A 14,963-nucleotide genomic window follows, 5' to 3' on the forward strand; every position below is an offset into this window, starting at 1 on the left:
GTACCTTTATTATCACATTCCTTAGATAATATCACCATCTCTAACACCTCTTTATCCTTTTGTCTATGACATCTTTTGGTTATCTGGCCCTCTATCCAGCTCTATCTGTCCCACCTCCCTACCCCCCTTAAACCAGGTTATATTTCACCTCTTCTCTATTTTTCCTTAATTCTGTTGAAGAGTCATATGGACTCGAAACGTTAACTGTGTTCCTCTCCGCAGATGCTGTCAGACCTGCTGAGTTTTTCCAGGGATTTTTGTTTTTGTGTAGGTCAGCTCTTGCTACTTAGACCTCCTCTAGACCCATTTTCCATTGTGGGCACATCCTCCCTTTTGTTATTTATGCCTGCTATCTTGGATGCTGTCTTTGTTCTTTATCCCCTCCTCCTCACCCTTCCCCCACTGCTAAATGTATTTAAAAATTGTTCTCTAACTCCTTACAGTTCTGACCAAAGGTCATCGACCTGAACTGTAACATTGTTGTTCACTCATAAATGCTTCCAGAGCTGCTGAGTATTTCCAGCACTTTCTGTTTTTATTTCTCATCTAAATGTACCCACCTGACTGTAGTATTTCAATTCATTTGGTTTATAAAGTTGAATACAGAGCAATTTGCTTACCGGTGCGTGTTTTAAAAAAAATGCATTTGATTTGATTAAAATGTTTTTTTTTTTGGCCGTGACTAGGTCCTCTGGTAAATCGGTAAGTGAAGATTAAAATGAACACAAACAAAACCATCGTCTGGATTCACATCGTAATTTGGGATTGCGTGACCCGGGGACGATGAATGATAAGAAAAACCTCAATGATTCAGTGTCACGTCTGGGTCGGTTTCTACACTTGGTGGATGGGGTGAGGAAGGGAATTTGACACTAGTTTTGATACATTTTGTTCTCAACCTTCCCACAGAGAGAGAGAGAGGGGGGACAGAAGAGGGATCACGCCCTCTTTATTTGGAGGAGGAAGAGACAAATATGGTAAGGGGAGAAGGTAGAGTGAATCGAAACACCGAATCTCACCTAACAGGGAAGGACTGTCTCCAGTTTCAGCAGGTAATGAATTGACGTCAGTTTGCTGATGGTATAAATACCTGTAAACGACAGCGAAACTGCTATTGAGGTTGCGGCAGGGACGCTGTGGACGAGGAGCTGGGCTGCTTCGCAACATTTACTGCCGGCCAACAAACATACTGGGGCAATTGTAGTCGGCTCAACGATCGAATAACTAACTTTTAAGTGGAAGGACTGCCGGGACGCCGAACCTTGTGCCTGAACACTTTTAGTGCCAGTGGAAGCAGGAGAGCGCGGAGGGGGCGGTCGGGGAACTCGGCGCTGTGAAGAGACTTGTCTACAAGAGGTTTTATTGTCGCTGTGAACGGGGAAGATGCGTGTCCTGGCCTGGCTGCTTCTGGTGGTGTTGGTGCCGGCTACCCTGGCTCAACAGCTGGAGGGTAAGTGAGTGAGAGGCGGCGGGGGGGGGGGGTGGAGAGAGAGCTGGAGCTTTGTTCTTCAGGTGTGGCTCCACCGAGACATCCTGGGCTCTAAAGTTAATTCATATTTTTTAAATGACTTTTAATACAGTAATCAATACATTTTTAAGATCATTCTAGTTTTTAAACACTTTTTTTTTGTTGAATGTATAGATTGGGTTGGCGGAATTGATTGGTTTCGAACCAGCCTCTCCCAGCTGACTGGATTTGGGGGTTCCTGCTTTGACGCTTGTTGTTTTGGAGCGTCGAGGCGGGGCAGGGCTGCCGACCCAGCCCTGGCCGCTAGGGTGTGCCAGGGGGTGACAGGTGGTTACTCCACCTTCCGACAGGGGTTGCTTGCAGTCTCCCTCTGGTTTTAGTGGTTCCTGAAGGGTGGGTCCAGTGGATTAAACCCAAGTGAGAGGTTATATCTGACGGGTTTACTTTTCTAATTTGGTTTTGAATGTTGGCCCTATCATTCCTACATGTATTTTTGCGAACAACAGATCGCTTGACTTGTGCTTAAATTACAGGTTAGTTTGGTGGTTAGCATTCTTATCGAGTCAAAAGATTGTGGGCTCAGGCCAGCTCCAGGACAAGTACATAAGCACTTGGTGCTTAACGCTTTGGTTGTAATAGGCTACAGGACAAAACGCTTTGTCCATCTGGCTGCACTGTAAATGTTCTGGATAGTTAAGGAGAGGTTTTTTTAGTTTCTTGGGTCTGTTTGAGCTTCAAACTGCCCTGTGTCCATGGAATTGTTCAATTACATAGTACAATGTGGTTATACTATTTTGAAAACTTTTTTTAGGGTATGTATTGAATTCATGTTACTGAGGGGGAAGGCAGTGAGAAGAAATTGATTTATTTTTACTAAGTCTTCAGTGTTATTGAGTAAAACTTATTTGTCAGCTGTGCCATTTTGTTGCAAATTGTGTATAACTGAACTTAAACCTCATATCTAATCTATTGCTTTTTCAGACTGCCCTGTGTGTGCAACAAACCAATTTGCCAAATGTGTGCCTCGTGATGGCAGCTGTGTATGTACGTTGCAACTAACTGATGATGATAGTAAACCTGTAAACTGCAATGCATGTAAGTTTTCTTAAATAAACTTTACTTCTGTTTTAAGCCTATCTAGAGTAGGTCCATAGTAAAGGAATGTGCTTTAAGCAAGTTATGCAATAATGCTTTTATGTAGAATACATGTATCTCCATTTTCTATTTTGCAAATTACTACCAATTGTGTAATTTATTGTCCTAAATTATTTGAGACTGGTTCCTCAATTAACTACTCCATAATTTGTATATCCTTTTAAACTTGAATCTAGAAAATTCTGGATCAGAAGCACTGTAGTAAAATACAGTTTTACAATCTAAATGATAATTTTTAGTCTTCAGTGCATCTGAATCATTGTATTTGGCATTTATGCAGAGGATGTTGCATCTTTAGTGAATGTAAAACAAAATTAGCAATGGCTCCACATTTTGCTAATGGTGTAAATGTTACTTAAAAATAAAGTAACTATTAGAGCCAATCCATAACCCAGACACACTGCTCCACTGAGAATCAAATGACTTGGGAAAACTTCATGCTTTTGGACCTGCTACAATAGAGCATGAAAGCCCTTGTGGGTTAGATTTTTTTTTTTACAGCTAGCACATTCTCAGTCTGGCCACTCAGTCCCAGGACTTCATTCCTGGAGCCCCAAAAATTTTCATTTCTGCATGCAGTGTGCACAAGTTTAGTATAATTTTCCTATTTGTTTTGGTCCCTTACATTTGGGTGAGTCTTAAATGTCCATTGCTGTGTTTTTATGCATGTTACTAGACTGGTTTGGTTCTCTTCCCCAGAGTGTTGCTTAATCATGGAGAACCAATGACCTCTCCTGACGAAGAAAGCAGCCAGGATAGCTGCTTATTACATTGCAGAGATTCTGGTTAATGATGCACCTGATGTAGGGGATTCAAACTTTTGCAGTGAGTCATGGGTAACTCTTTCGAGTACAAACCCGTTTCCGTCTGTTTCAGATGAAGTTACATTGTTTCATAGTTTTGCCATTGTGAGATTTGAACACTTGATTGTTTCATAGTTTGCCATTGTGAGATTTGAACTCTTGATCTTAGGGTTACAAACCCAGCATCATAACCACTTGGCTATTTAGGCCAAGTGTGAGTCATGGGTAGTTGGACAGAGTTGGTCATGCATTTAATGTAATGCTGCTCTGAGAAGGCTGTTTCCACTGCTTTTAATATACAGGTACAGTACTGATATTTGAATGGTACTTGAGGCTAGAGATGTAACAAAAGCAATTGTCACTTAAGTTTGAGGGGAAATTCGTAGTGGAAATGGCTGTGTAATGCAAATATGAACAGCTCAATGGGTCACTTGTGAAATTGCACACTATACTACCTCTATTGCAGGAACTCTAATTGTAAATCAGTTGGTGTTTGTTGCCTTTTCTATTATTGCAGTGGATAATTTAAGCTTCATTTTCATAAATCCGACCCTTGTGGTGCAGATGAATAGTCCATGATAGTGATAGATGCCTGATCAATATGTGGTTTGCTTGCTTAGAGACTGAAGTAAATTCAAGGCAAACATTATCATCGCCTCAAACAATTTTAGGTGGATAACCAATTACTTGCTCACTTCCCATATCTTGAGAATCTACACCTTGTATAAAAATTGGATATGTTGCATAAGAGATTCAAACCATGCTATTTGTTAATACTTTAACTTTTGAACCCTCTAGTGACTAGGAAATGCTGGATGATGAAGAATGAAATGTTTAAATTGAAAAACAAGATTGGAACCCGCAGAAAGCCTACAGAGCATGCTATGTTGGATAATGATGGCATCTATGATCCTGACTGCACCTCTGATGGCAGCTTCCATGCCAAGCAGTGTAATGGGACCACGACCTGCTGGTGTGTAAACTCTGCCGGTGTTAGGAGGACTGACAAGGGAGATAAAGACATCCTGTGTCCCGAACTGGTGACAACTTTGTAAGTACACTGCAATCCTAAATACTTTGCTGGGGTGTGGTTGGGGGGGAGGGGGTGGAAGAAATCACTAGTTGGCAGTAGTTCTGCAATACTAAATATAGCCCTTTTGTTACTCCTGGTTATGCAACTTTAGCCAAATAGCTGTGCATGGTAATGCTATAGAAGGTGGTGTCTTGAAATCACAGCACTGCTGCAATCACTTCAGCTGTCTGGACTTTGGAAAGACCATGAGTCCTTATGTGCATTCCATGTTAGCAAAATGAAAACCCAGGAGGTTTTACCGGTGATGGTAAAATAATTGAGAATCACTATTTTAACTAGGCAGTTCGTTAAAATTTGTAAAATCCCTCGTACTCAATTTGTTGTGTTTTTATCTCATCTAAATAATAACTTTTATTACTAACTTGATTTCTTTCATTGCAGTTGGTTTCAAATTCAACTGAGGCACAAACCCATTAATAAAGAAGTGGATGAAGCTGAACTCAAAAAGTAAGCATTATTTTTTAATGTGCCTGTTATCAAAGGCTGTAGGTTTCTGCCTACTCCTACAGTGGAGCATATAATCTAGGTACACTTCTTAGTACAGTAGTGAAGGAGTGGCACATTGGAAGAAGTGCACTCTTTCAGATGAGCCCTGTTTCCTTGACTGCACAGTGCTATGTGATCTCTCAAACAGCAGTTTTCCTGGTATTCTAATTTATCCCTCTACCAACATATCAAGCAAGTTAACAGTCCTTGATCTCTCTGCTGTTCAAGGGATCTTACTGTATGCAATGTGGTGCCTGTTTCCCTACATTACAAGTAGATTTCAAAAAAATAATTCATCAATTGTGAAAGGTTTTTAATAAACGAGTGTTCTTTAGACAAGAAACACTTGCATTTCAATTAAATGCCTGGTGCTGCATAAAGTATAACACTCCTGCAAGAACAATTTTGTTGCAGCAGTGTGCTAGGCTTTGGAGTGAGGCTAGAATTGAAGAAAGTTTTGCTTTGTAGAAACTGGTTGGAGAGTCTAAATTTGCCTACAGACAGGTAGTCTATCTTATGATGCTGGAAATCTGAAACAAAAACAAAAAGTGTGGAAAAGCTCAGGTCTGACAGCATCTGTGGAGAGAGACAGTTAATGTTTTGAGTCCATATGATTCTGAAGAAGTCATAAGGACTCAGAACATTAACTGTCTTTCTCTCCACTGATGCTGTCAGACCTGAGTTTTTCCAGCACATTTTGTTTTCATTTGAGGTAGTCTATCCTATTGATTTTAGGGTTAATTTAAACTTTGGTTAAAGACCAGTGTTATTCCGACAATGGGACGGTCTTCTACATATTGTGGTGGCATGTCTGGCTAACGTATATGCACTCTTGCTTGCAACTCTTTCAACAGAGTTATCAAAGAAGCTCTTGCCGCCTACCAGGTGGACCCAGGATACATCGATAAGTTTGAGGTAATTAAATGTTTTGTGAACTAGATATTTCTTTTTGCCCCCTTTTTTAGAAGTGGCTGAGCTGTTTCCAAATCTTTCTTTAAAATTCCTGTAACTAAATGCTAACAATTTGACAACATGGACTCAAGAACAGTGGAATTGAGTACTGTTTAGGTGTTTACATTGTCCATAGTTGCAGAATTTGTGCAATAGTTGTTGCATGATACTTTTGATTGCATAAATTTTTACTGCTCATATCTGTATTGGGGCATTTGCTGTAGTCCTGGATTCATACTAGAGATGCATTGTTGCCATCATGGAGTTTTGTAATTTGTAGTTGCTGCAGTGTAATGCTATGGTCAAGGCAATAAAGTGCTGGACACTGATTCTTCAACTGACTGCTAGATGAATGGAAAAACTCCCCAGCTCCAATTTTCTGACTAAAAGTTAATAAACCAGTACGTGTTTACTTAGACAGCTATTATACTCATGGCTATTGTTTAGGCTTCCAGTGGCTAATGCAAAGATGCAGGGAATAAAAATGAAATTACTTGTGATTTAAATGTAAAGGCTTTTAAGACTACCTACTCATGTTTTCTAGTTAATCTTTTGACTTTTTAGCTAATTAGCAGCTGACAGTTCATTTTTTTATTTGGCCCTCTTCCTCCTCCATCTTAAATATAATTTTGACCAGGGTTTCTCCCAGTTACTTTATTCTTTGGAAGGTGTCTTTATTAGGCACTAAAAGTTTGAATTCCAACATGCTTTAATTTGTCCTTTTTTTTTTTTAGTATCTTAAGGAGGATCGTTTTATCCTGGTGGACCTGATACAAAATAAAACTGTGCAGTCAGAATCTGATCTTGCTACTGCAGCCTATTACCTGGAGAAGGATGTAAGTTGCATTTAAACATATGTGCTGAAGTAGGTGGTACCTGTAGCTCCAATTCTCTCATATTCAGACAACAGTAACTCCAAGTTTAGATTACAAATTTCCACAAATAGCCAAAATAGCAGGAGATGGTAGTGTAGTGGTGATGTCACCAGCCTGGTAATCCAGAGGCTAATGCTCTGGGTACATGAGTTGTACACAGCAGCTGGTGGAATTTAAATTGATTTAATAAATTGAATATAAAGCTAGTCTCAGGTTTTTACAACAATGATAGTTCTATCTAGTTCACTAATTTCCTTTTTTAAGGGAAGGTAATCTACCATTCTTGCCTGGCCTCCATGTGACTCCAGACCCAAAGCAAAGTGGTTTCTCTTAGCTTTCTGCAATGGCTTAGCAAGCCTTTCAGTTAAAGGGCAATTGGGGATGGGTAACAAATGCTGGCCTTACTAGCAACACCCACATCCTCCAAAAGAACAAAACGCTAGTATCAATGAGGAAAGGACTACTGAATCTCATTGGCTTGTCACCCTCTGGGGCAGAATGCTTTGGAAGATGATTAATACATTTGTGATCTTCTCTAAATCAATGAGAGACTTTTAAGCACAACTCTTTAAGATTGTGCTTAAGAACAAGTTACCCCCTTGGTGATTTTCTTCCCTAGAAGTGAACTTGTAATGGTGGCTCTTGATTAGCTACAATACAACATTAACTGTAACTCTTTTCATCCCTACTAGGTCAAGGGTAACACCTTGTTCTCCAACACATATAATCGATCAATTCTGGATGATGGTATCCCATTCGATGGGGATAAGCTCAGTTTTGAAGAAGCTTATGTGTACTATATTGATTCAAAGAATCCAGAGTTCTCCATGAAGCGGGTGACCCCTGGCATTATTGCAGTCATTGTGGTGGTGTGCCTAGCAATTATTGCTGGACTTGTTGTGCTTGTAAGTATAAATAGAAAGGACTTCAAGTTGTTTTTCTAGAAAATTAACTTTGTACCAAGGCACCAAAAGTACCCACCAAATCAAGCTGGGTTAGTGCTTTTTGAGAATCTGGGGCCAAATTCATGACCTAAGTAATGGCTTGCCCATCTTTAACAACCAAACTGTGTAGCCTGCAGCTTGAGCAGTAGATGGATGTCTGTGTAGTAGAAGCACTGCTTTGACATGCCTTTCATTTTACTGCATGGAATCAGTGATACTCTTAAGTAAATTGAGGACTTCTAAGCTCTCGCATGAAGGTCTTATGGTTAGTGGGTACATCCCTGACTCTGGGCCAGAAGCTCCAGGTTCAAATCCCATTCCAGGACTTGATAGCCAAGAAAAATACATTCATAATGTGTCCAAATGGGTTGAGCAACTTTCAACCCTTTCCAATACACACAGCATTGGCAGATGGTAAGAGCCATAGATGTTCCTGGTCAGTTTGTGATGGAAAGAAAGTGGATCCTCTACCATCACTAACTGTTACTCCAGGGCTACAATATGTATGTAAAAGTGCATGTTGCCACAGCAGCTATAATTCCTTGAGGGGGCTAGTCGGCTTAGTTGGTGTGGATCAGATTGGTGCCAATAGCACAGGGTTCAATACCCATTCTGGTTGGGATGGATTCAGGACCTGCCTCCTTGCCCTGCCTGTGGGTCAGGCCTGCCTTCAGGCAGAGAACTCAAAAAAGCAGCTTTCTCTTAGATGCTAGCTCATCTGAAATTGAGCTTTTGCCAGTCAAAAGGTATTGAGGAATATTGGAGACAAGGTGGGTTGATTCAGATCAGCCATAAGTTCAATGAATGGCAGAACAGGTTTGGGATTGAATGCCCTACTCCTGTTCTGAAATGAAATTTAGTGCTTGCATAAATATTGCTCCTCTACAAATCCTGTTTTGTATAACTATCATAGTATGTGCAGCATTTATTTCAAAAGATTCAAAGATTGCACTTTACTTATCAATGACCAGTTGAGTTTCAAAATGTCTAAAAGTGCATATTTTAATATCTTGTGTCTCTTTTCCAGTTTGTTACCAGAAGGAAGGCTGCCAAGGCCCACATATATCAAAAGGCTGAGGTAAGTTTTCTGCTGTCTTGAGCTGAATTTTTTTTTTAAAAGTTGAAACATTTCTACTTTAATGTTTGATTTCTTCTATTACAGGGAAGAGAATTGGATGAAATTCAGAAACAGCAACTGACAACCTAATCTTACTCCTGGCAGAAGTTAGTTACAAATCTATCTTTTCCTGAATTTGGAAAGTTTTTGAATTAAGAAGGCAATGCAAGTGGACAGTCACCTGGTTTTGGACTACCTACAAGGTTACTGTGCAGCTCCTTAATTTCCATTTATTTGAACTTCATTTTGCTGCACTCTACCCTCCTCACACATTTGGAAGAACATCTTTGTTATAAGCTGGTACTGCTACAGGACTTCCCCTGAAGAAACTGGATGCAATATTTGAGTCCAGCCATTTTTTTATTGGGTTTAAATGATTTTTTTGTACTTAGTCTGGAATTTTTGGTCTCTTGAACTGTCATTGTTTTAGGACTATGCTTTTATACTTATGGAAGTTCTGCTGAATTGCTTATGAAGTATAATGTTTAAATTGTTATGCAAATTTTTCATTTTTAATAAAGACTGTTGTAACATACTTCTAAAGCAGAGTTTTGTGTTAAATTGTAATAATGCCTTGAGGTTTTTACATCTCCCTTTTCCACCTCTACTTGTTGCTTTTGCCCAAGTCCCTGAATTCTGGAAAGCTTCATCCCATACCATTTTAACCCACAACACAATGAGGATTAGCAATGAATCCTCAAATTGCTTTTCTGAACCGTATATACAGTCCCATTGAACTAGTGAAGCGTGCTCTAAAATTACTAGCTACAAAAGTGTTGTAGGAACTTTTTGCTCTAAATTGTTCCAATCTTATTTTGGGATTTGTAACTTACTGATTTATCCTTCTAAAATGGTCAACTTAACTTTTAATTATGTATGGAACGTGCATCTACAATTCAGTTGTATAGGTTAATCCTGTTGGTAGTTAACTGCTTTTCAGCCAGCACTAATACCTTATAGTGGGCTTTGACAAATCTGACTTTTGCCTGTAACTGCTTTCAATGTTTTGTTCTAGCTGCATGGTAACACTTTAAATAGCTGGAAATATGACAGTTGTAATGCTGCTGGTTCTACTTAACCCGGTAAAGTATAACCATAGCTTTTATAACTTAATATAAATGCTGAAGTTCCAATTTCAGGGCACCTTAGTCTGAGAATTTGATGATAGGGTTCTGGAAAACAAGTTTGAGAATACATGCAGTGTATTCTTTAAACAATATGTACTGAATTAACTACTATGTCATTTTGAAATCTCTACAAATGCTGTAGGCAGAACAATGAGAAACTATTGGGAAAAGTGCAGGAACTTCCAGAGTATCTAAAGGTGTGAGGATCTTTGACATCAAGGGAGCATTTGACCGGAGTGCAGCATCAAGGAGCTTCAGTAAAAGTTGAGGGAGACCAGATGGAAACCTTTCCACTGACTGGAGTTCTGGCTGGCTGAAAGAGGTTGGTGTTGGCCAATTCTCTCAATCTCTGCCTGGGCCAAACAATCCAGCTGCTTGATCAATTACAAGCCCTACATAAAGATCAGAAGTATTATTCATATTATAGTGTTCAGTCCATCTGCAGTGCTTCAAATAATACACTTCAAATAATGCCCACCAAAATCTGGATAACATCTAGGATTGGGCAGGTGAGTCTATCCAACTTTGACTGTTAATTTGTAGTCCCCACAAATTTTAATACTTTGGTCAGGTTTGAGAACCGGTCCAATTGGTGCTGCCCACTCTGAAAACTGCACTGGTTGTATCACTCCCAGTTCTTCTAATCTGTCCAGTTCGGCGTCTACCTTTTCCCATATTGCATAAGGTACTGGTCTTGCCTTCATAAATCTTAGTGTTGCCTCTGGATCTACATGAATTTTTGCTTGTAACCCCTCAATTTTTCTAAGTTTGTCCTTGAAAACAGGCATATTTTTGTAGTAGCTCTGATAACCTATTAATTCTCAGGGGGAAGATTTCAGTCCATTCTAATTTGATTTGTTTCAGCCAGTTTTGACTGAAGACAAAGTCCTTTGCCTGCTACTACCATTAAGGGTAATCTCACTGTTTGACCTCTAGTGTACTGTGGCTTTACAAATGCCCCTGACTTGTCTGCCTTCTACATAAGTTTTCATTTTGGCATCAGTTTCTTCTAAAACTAGTTTACATTCTCCATGATTTGGGTATTTAAAAGTATGCTCACCTATCATCATAGTAGCTGCACCAGTACCCACCTCCATTCTGGTAGGCCTCTCATTCATTCCCATGGTTACATAGGTTCTGTTCTTCCCACCTTTAAATTTATATAACGAGTAAATATCTGAATCAATTACTTCAGGCTTTTCAATGTTGTTAATCTCATTGGGCTTTTGCTTTTGTCCGAAAGTCTGCCTGATGTCTTTACAATGTCTCATGGGGTGTCCGTTTCAATGACAGAAAAACATTTGATCTGTTTAAGCTGTGATTCATTACAAGGTTGTCTGCTTCCACCCCAGTTACCATTATGCCATGTTTTTGCAGCTAAGTTATCTCTTAATGTCAGCTAGCAGTGGCTGCTTCCTGCTTGAGTAAAGCTTTGCACTTGTGTTCTTTTTGGCTAAGGCTCACTGTCCAACGTGGAGGACGGTACCATTTTGCGCTCATATGGTTTTCCAGTCTTGCACTGCACCTTCCAATGCCTTCTGAAAATTTAAATTTGTTTGATAGTAATCTCTTCCAAATCACATCTTCATTTATACCGCACACCGAACAATCTCTTAAGCATATCATTGATAGATGTACCAAACTTGCAATATTTAGTTAGTTGTTTCAAACTTGCCACATAATGAGCACGTCTCCCCTGCAACTCTATTCCTTGACTTAAATTTGGACCATTGCTTCGTCACCGGCATCGGCTGGTAATGATTCTTTGAGAACAAAAACAGAATTACCTGGAAAAACTCAGCAGGAACTCGAGTTCTGTTGAAGGGTCATGAGGATTCGAAACGTCAACTCTTTTCTTCTTCGCCGATGCTGCCAGTCCTGAGTTTTTCCAGGTAATTCTGTTTTTGTTTTGGATTTCCAGCATCTGCAGTTTTTTTGTTTTTATCTCAATGATTCTTTGAGGTTCACTTAGTCATCAAAACTTTTCAAATCTGGAGCACAGGGCGCTAACAGATTCTGAATCAATCCATATGTTTTACTCCCACACATGGACAAAAGGATTGCGCCTCTTGCTTTGCAATGTCATTCACATGGAAGAAGAACACGAGACATTCAGTCTCGTGCAACCAGTCGTCCAAGGTTGGATCAAAAGGCTACACTCTTCCAAATTGCGGCATGCTCTGAGGGGATTACTTCGATGATCAAGAAGGAAATTTTTTCTTTACTTATAACTACTGTGCAAGTCTCTCTCATCTGTGCACTGCACTCTTACCTTCATCAGAAACCCCTGCCTCTGCATGACCAGTGGACCGTGCTGGGCATCGGCACTCCCTCTCCAGGGCATCCATCTCGTACCTCATCATCATTTTCTTGCTTTTTCACTCTTGTGGCCAGTTTGTTGGATCCAGTGCCCTGGTTTGTTGAGGCCAAAAGTTTCGGGGTGAGCAAGTTGGTACCAAGACAGAAGATCAGCAGACCATTCTTACAAGAAACACATTGCTTATTTACAAAAGGAACTCAGCAGCTACACTTGTGTGCTTACAACTCAAATCTCTGTCTTCAAACTCTTAACTCAAGACTACAGACTACAGTGGTAGCCAGTGCTACTCTGCTATTGGATATCAGGATCATGTGATCTTACATGACAACATTTGTCTTAAACGTATATCACACATCAGGTTACTAAAGACCACAACTTGGATTTGTCCTGCAAGTTGTTCCTCAGGTGGGATTGGCCAGGCTGCAATGGCACTGCAAGTTGAGAGTGGACTAATCAATGCATTTGTCCTTTCAGAAGAGAAGCCTTAACACATTTGAGAGGTCAAGGACAGGCGGAGGCCCCCCAAACCTGATGATTCTGATGAGGTATGAGATGGATGCCCTGGAGAGGGAGTGCCAATGCTCAGCACAGTCCACTGGTCATGCAGAGGCAGGGGTTTCTGAAGAAGATAAGAGTGCAGTGCACAGATGCGAGAGAGTCAGTGTGTATACATTGTGTTATCTCATCTGAAATGGAAACCGCAAACCTTTAGTCCCCATTGTTCACTGAAAGACGATGGCACCATGATGCAGATCTCCATTGTCTCACCAGCCTGCCTAGCATGCATAGTGATAGTGTGATGCCTGATACGATTGACATGTTGTTTTCCTCCCCTAGAATCTCCATCCAAAATAATGCTTGCAGGACCCCCGCTTGATACCAGAGGACCAGTGCCCGTCAGATGCATCTATATCACAATCCCTCTCTGCACTAGGCACCAGCACAGATACAAGCACCTCAAGTGGTCATTAGATTGTCGGCTACAAAGTCAGTGCACAGTGGGGAGGGCACGGCACGCTCGCAGGAGGAGCTGGTGGAGGCAGAGAGTGCTCAGGGTGCTGGCAGTCAGAGGACTGCTGGAGACCAGGATCATGTTGAGTCCAAGGCAGATGATGAGACTCTGGAGTCGTCTATTAGGTGGCAGATGCTGGTTATCCAGTGGGATGCATGGGAGGATCTGGGGAAGATTCCTGAGGGTTTGCATACCATGGTTTCCGTCATGGAGGGGTCCATGTGGAGCATAAGCACCTAGCGCAATGCCTCCTTCATTGAGAGAGTGGTGACTCTCAAAGAAGCTGCTCCAGGAACAGAATCAAGGCTCTTTGGGGTTGCACTCGGACCTGCAAGCCCTCACACAGGCAATGACTTGCCAGTGTGAGAGATGAAGGGAGGCACCTAGTATCTCTGCCAGGTGCCCTTCCACCAATGGCGAGCAGGGAGGTCCAGTCCGACTTCACGTTGGTGGATGAGCTTTGTGCTGTCTCTGTGGTCTCCTCTTGGTGCTCCGAATGGTGGCAGCAGCTCCTCTGCCCCTCTGCCAGTGACTGTGCCATCTAGTGAGGCCGTCGTGACTGAGGAATGCCCAGCATGACGCTGGACGCACCCCCCTCAGGTGATGACCGCACAGGCACTGCTGGCCAGAGGATGACTGCCAGTCACCAGAGCTGACATGACACTGAGTCAGCATGCTGCCTCCAATGCCGCTGCCAGCAAGTGGTGGGGGGGGGGAGAGGTGCCACTGTGACACTTAGAGCCACAGTCATGGGGTGGCAATCCACACAGTTGGAGGTGATCTCTGGCCCAATCATCTGACAAATGGAGGTCACAGTTTCCCTGGAGAGGCGGAGCCTCTTTTGGCATTGAACCTCTGACATGTCGAGGTAGCTGCATTGCCGCCTATAAACTCTGGCAGCAGGATAGTGGCCTCTTCTGAGGCCATCTTGGACCCTCTGCTGGCCTTGAACCCCCCCCCCCCCAGTGCCTGTGTCTCTCCTCCCACAGGTCGCTCCTTTAGATGCTGCCTGTGGACACCTGGCCTCCTCTCCCTTCTGCCCCTTTCTTCCTCCTCAGAGGAGGTCCCACCAGTTGAGTAGACAATCCCCCATTACCGGAGGAAGAGAAAGCTGACTGGTGAGCCGAAGGGTCCACATGGTATAAATCCTCCAGAGGCCTTGGAGACACCAATGAGTCCTGAAATGAAGGCTAGCAATGCAAAGACTGAAACTAAAAACAGAGATAAAGCTGTCAAGTTTCACAAAGCAACCAGCAGCAAACTATCTCTTAAGTTCCTCACTACTCGCAATGGCAATGCTCTGGACCCATTTTATCCCGCCCTTGGATAGCAATTTGATAAAAATGTGCTGCTTGCCTGCCTGTTTTGCCCGTGCAATGAGCGCAAAATCAAGCGGGCAATGTAAAATCTCGGTCAACAGGCTTTTTAATGGCCTTAATCGGCCCTTTAATTGTCAAGAGTGTGTGACTCCAACTCCTGTGCACGCCTGCTGACCTCAAAATTGCACATAAAATTCAGGCCCTTGTGTGTGGACACATCATCTGAACAAGAAGCTGAAAGCTAAATTAACACCTGAATAGGATGAAAAAAGCAAAAGCGGGGAGGGGGGGAA

At 41.8% G+C, this 14,963-nt stretch overlaps 1 protein-coding gene and 1 long non-coding RNA gene across 2 annotated transcripts in view; one reads left to right on the top strand and one right to left on the bottom strand.

Annotated features, from left to right (window-relative positions):
• The window catches only part of LOC121275307, a 70,059-nt gene that overhangs the window by 39,281 nt on the left and 15,815 nt on the right, over window positions 1-14,963 (bottom strand). The window contains exon 2 of the long non-coding RNA XR_005942381.1: window positions 12,292-12,500. This is a non-coding gene — a long non-coding RNA (uncharacterized LOC121275307). The remainder of the gene's footprint in view (window positions 1-12,291; window positions 12,501-14,963) is intronic.
• epcam (epithelial cell adhesion molecule) lies at window positions 1,090-9,427 on the top strand. Its single transcript, XM_041182767.1, has 9 exons — window positions 1,090-1,450; window positions 2,450-2,563; window positions 4,225-4,477; window positions 4,901-4,966; window positions 5,860-5,920; window positions 6,691-6,792; window positions 7,524-7,736; window positions 8,803-8,853; window positions 8,938-9,427. The coding sequence occupies exons 1-9, from the start codon at window positions 1,384-1,386 to the stop codon at window positions 8,980-8,982; spliced, it is 972 nt and encodes a 323-aa protein (XP_041038701.1). The 5' UTR covers window positions 1,090-1,383; the 3' UTR covers window positions 8,983-9,427.

Source organism: Carcharodon carcharias, chromosome 2, assembly GCF_017639515.1.
Source record: "Carcharodon carcharias isolate sCarCar2 chromosome 2, sCarCar2.pri, whole genome shotgun sequence".
Lineage (NCBI taxonomy): Eukaryota > Metazoa > Chordata > Chondrichthyes > Lamniformes > Lamnidae > Carcharodon > Carcharodon carcharias.

Bases quoted from the DNA above. Each gene is read 5' to 3' on its own strand.
- epcam (XM_041182767.1), top strand. From the start codon at position 1,384: ATGCGTGTCCTGGCCTGGCTGCTTCTGGTGGTGTTGGTGCCGGCTACC. The intron at 4,478-4,900 runs GTAAGTACACTG...CTTTCATTGCAG, and splicing joins CCCGAACTGGTGACAACTTT to TTGGTTTCAAATTCAACTGA. The intron at 7,737-8,802 runs GTAAGTATAAAT...TCTCTTTTCCAG, and splicing joins TTGCTGGACTTGTTGTGCTT to TTTGTTACCAGAAGGAAGGC.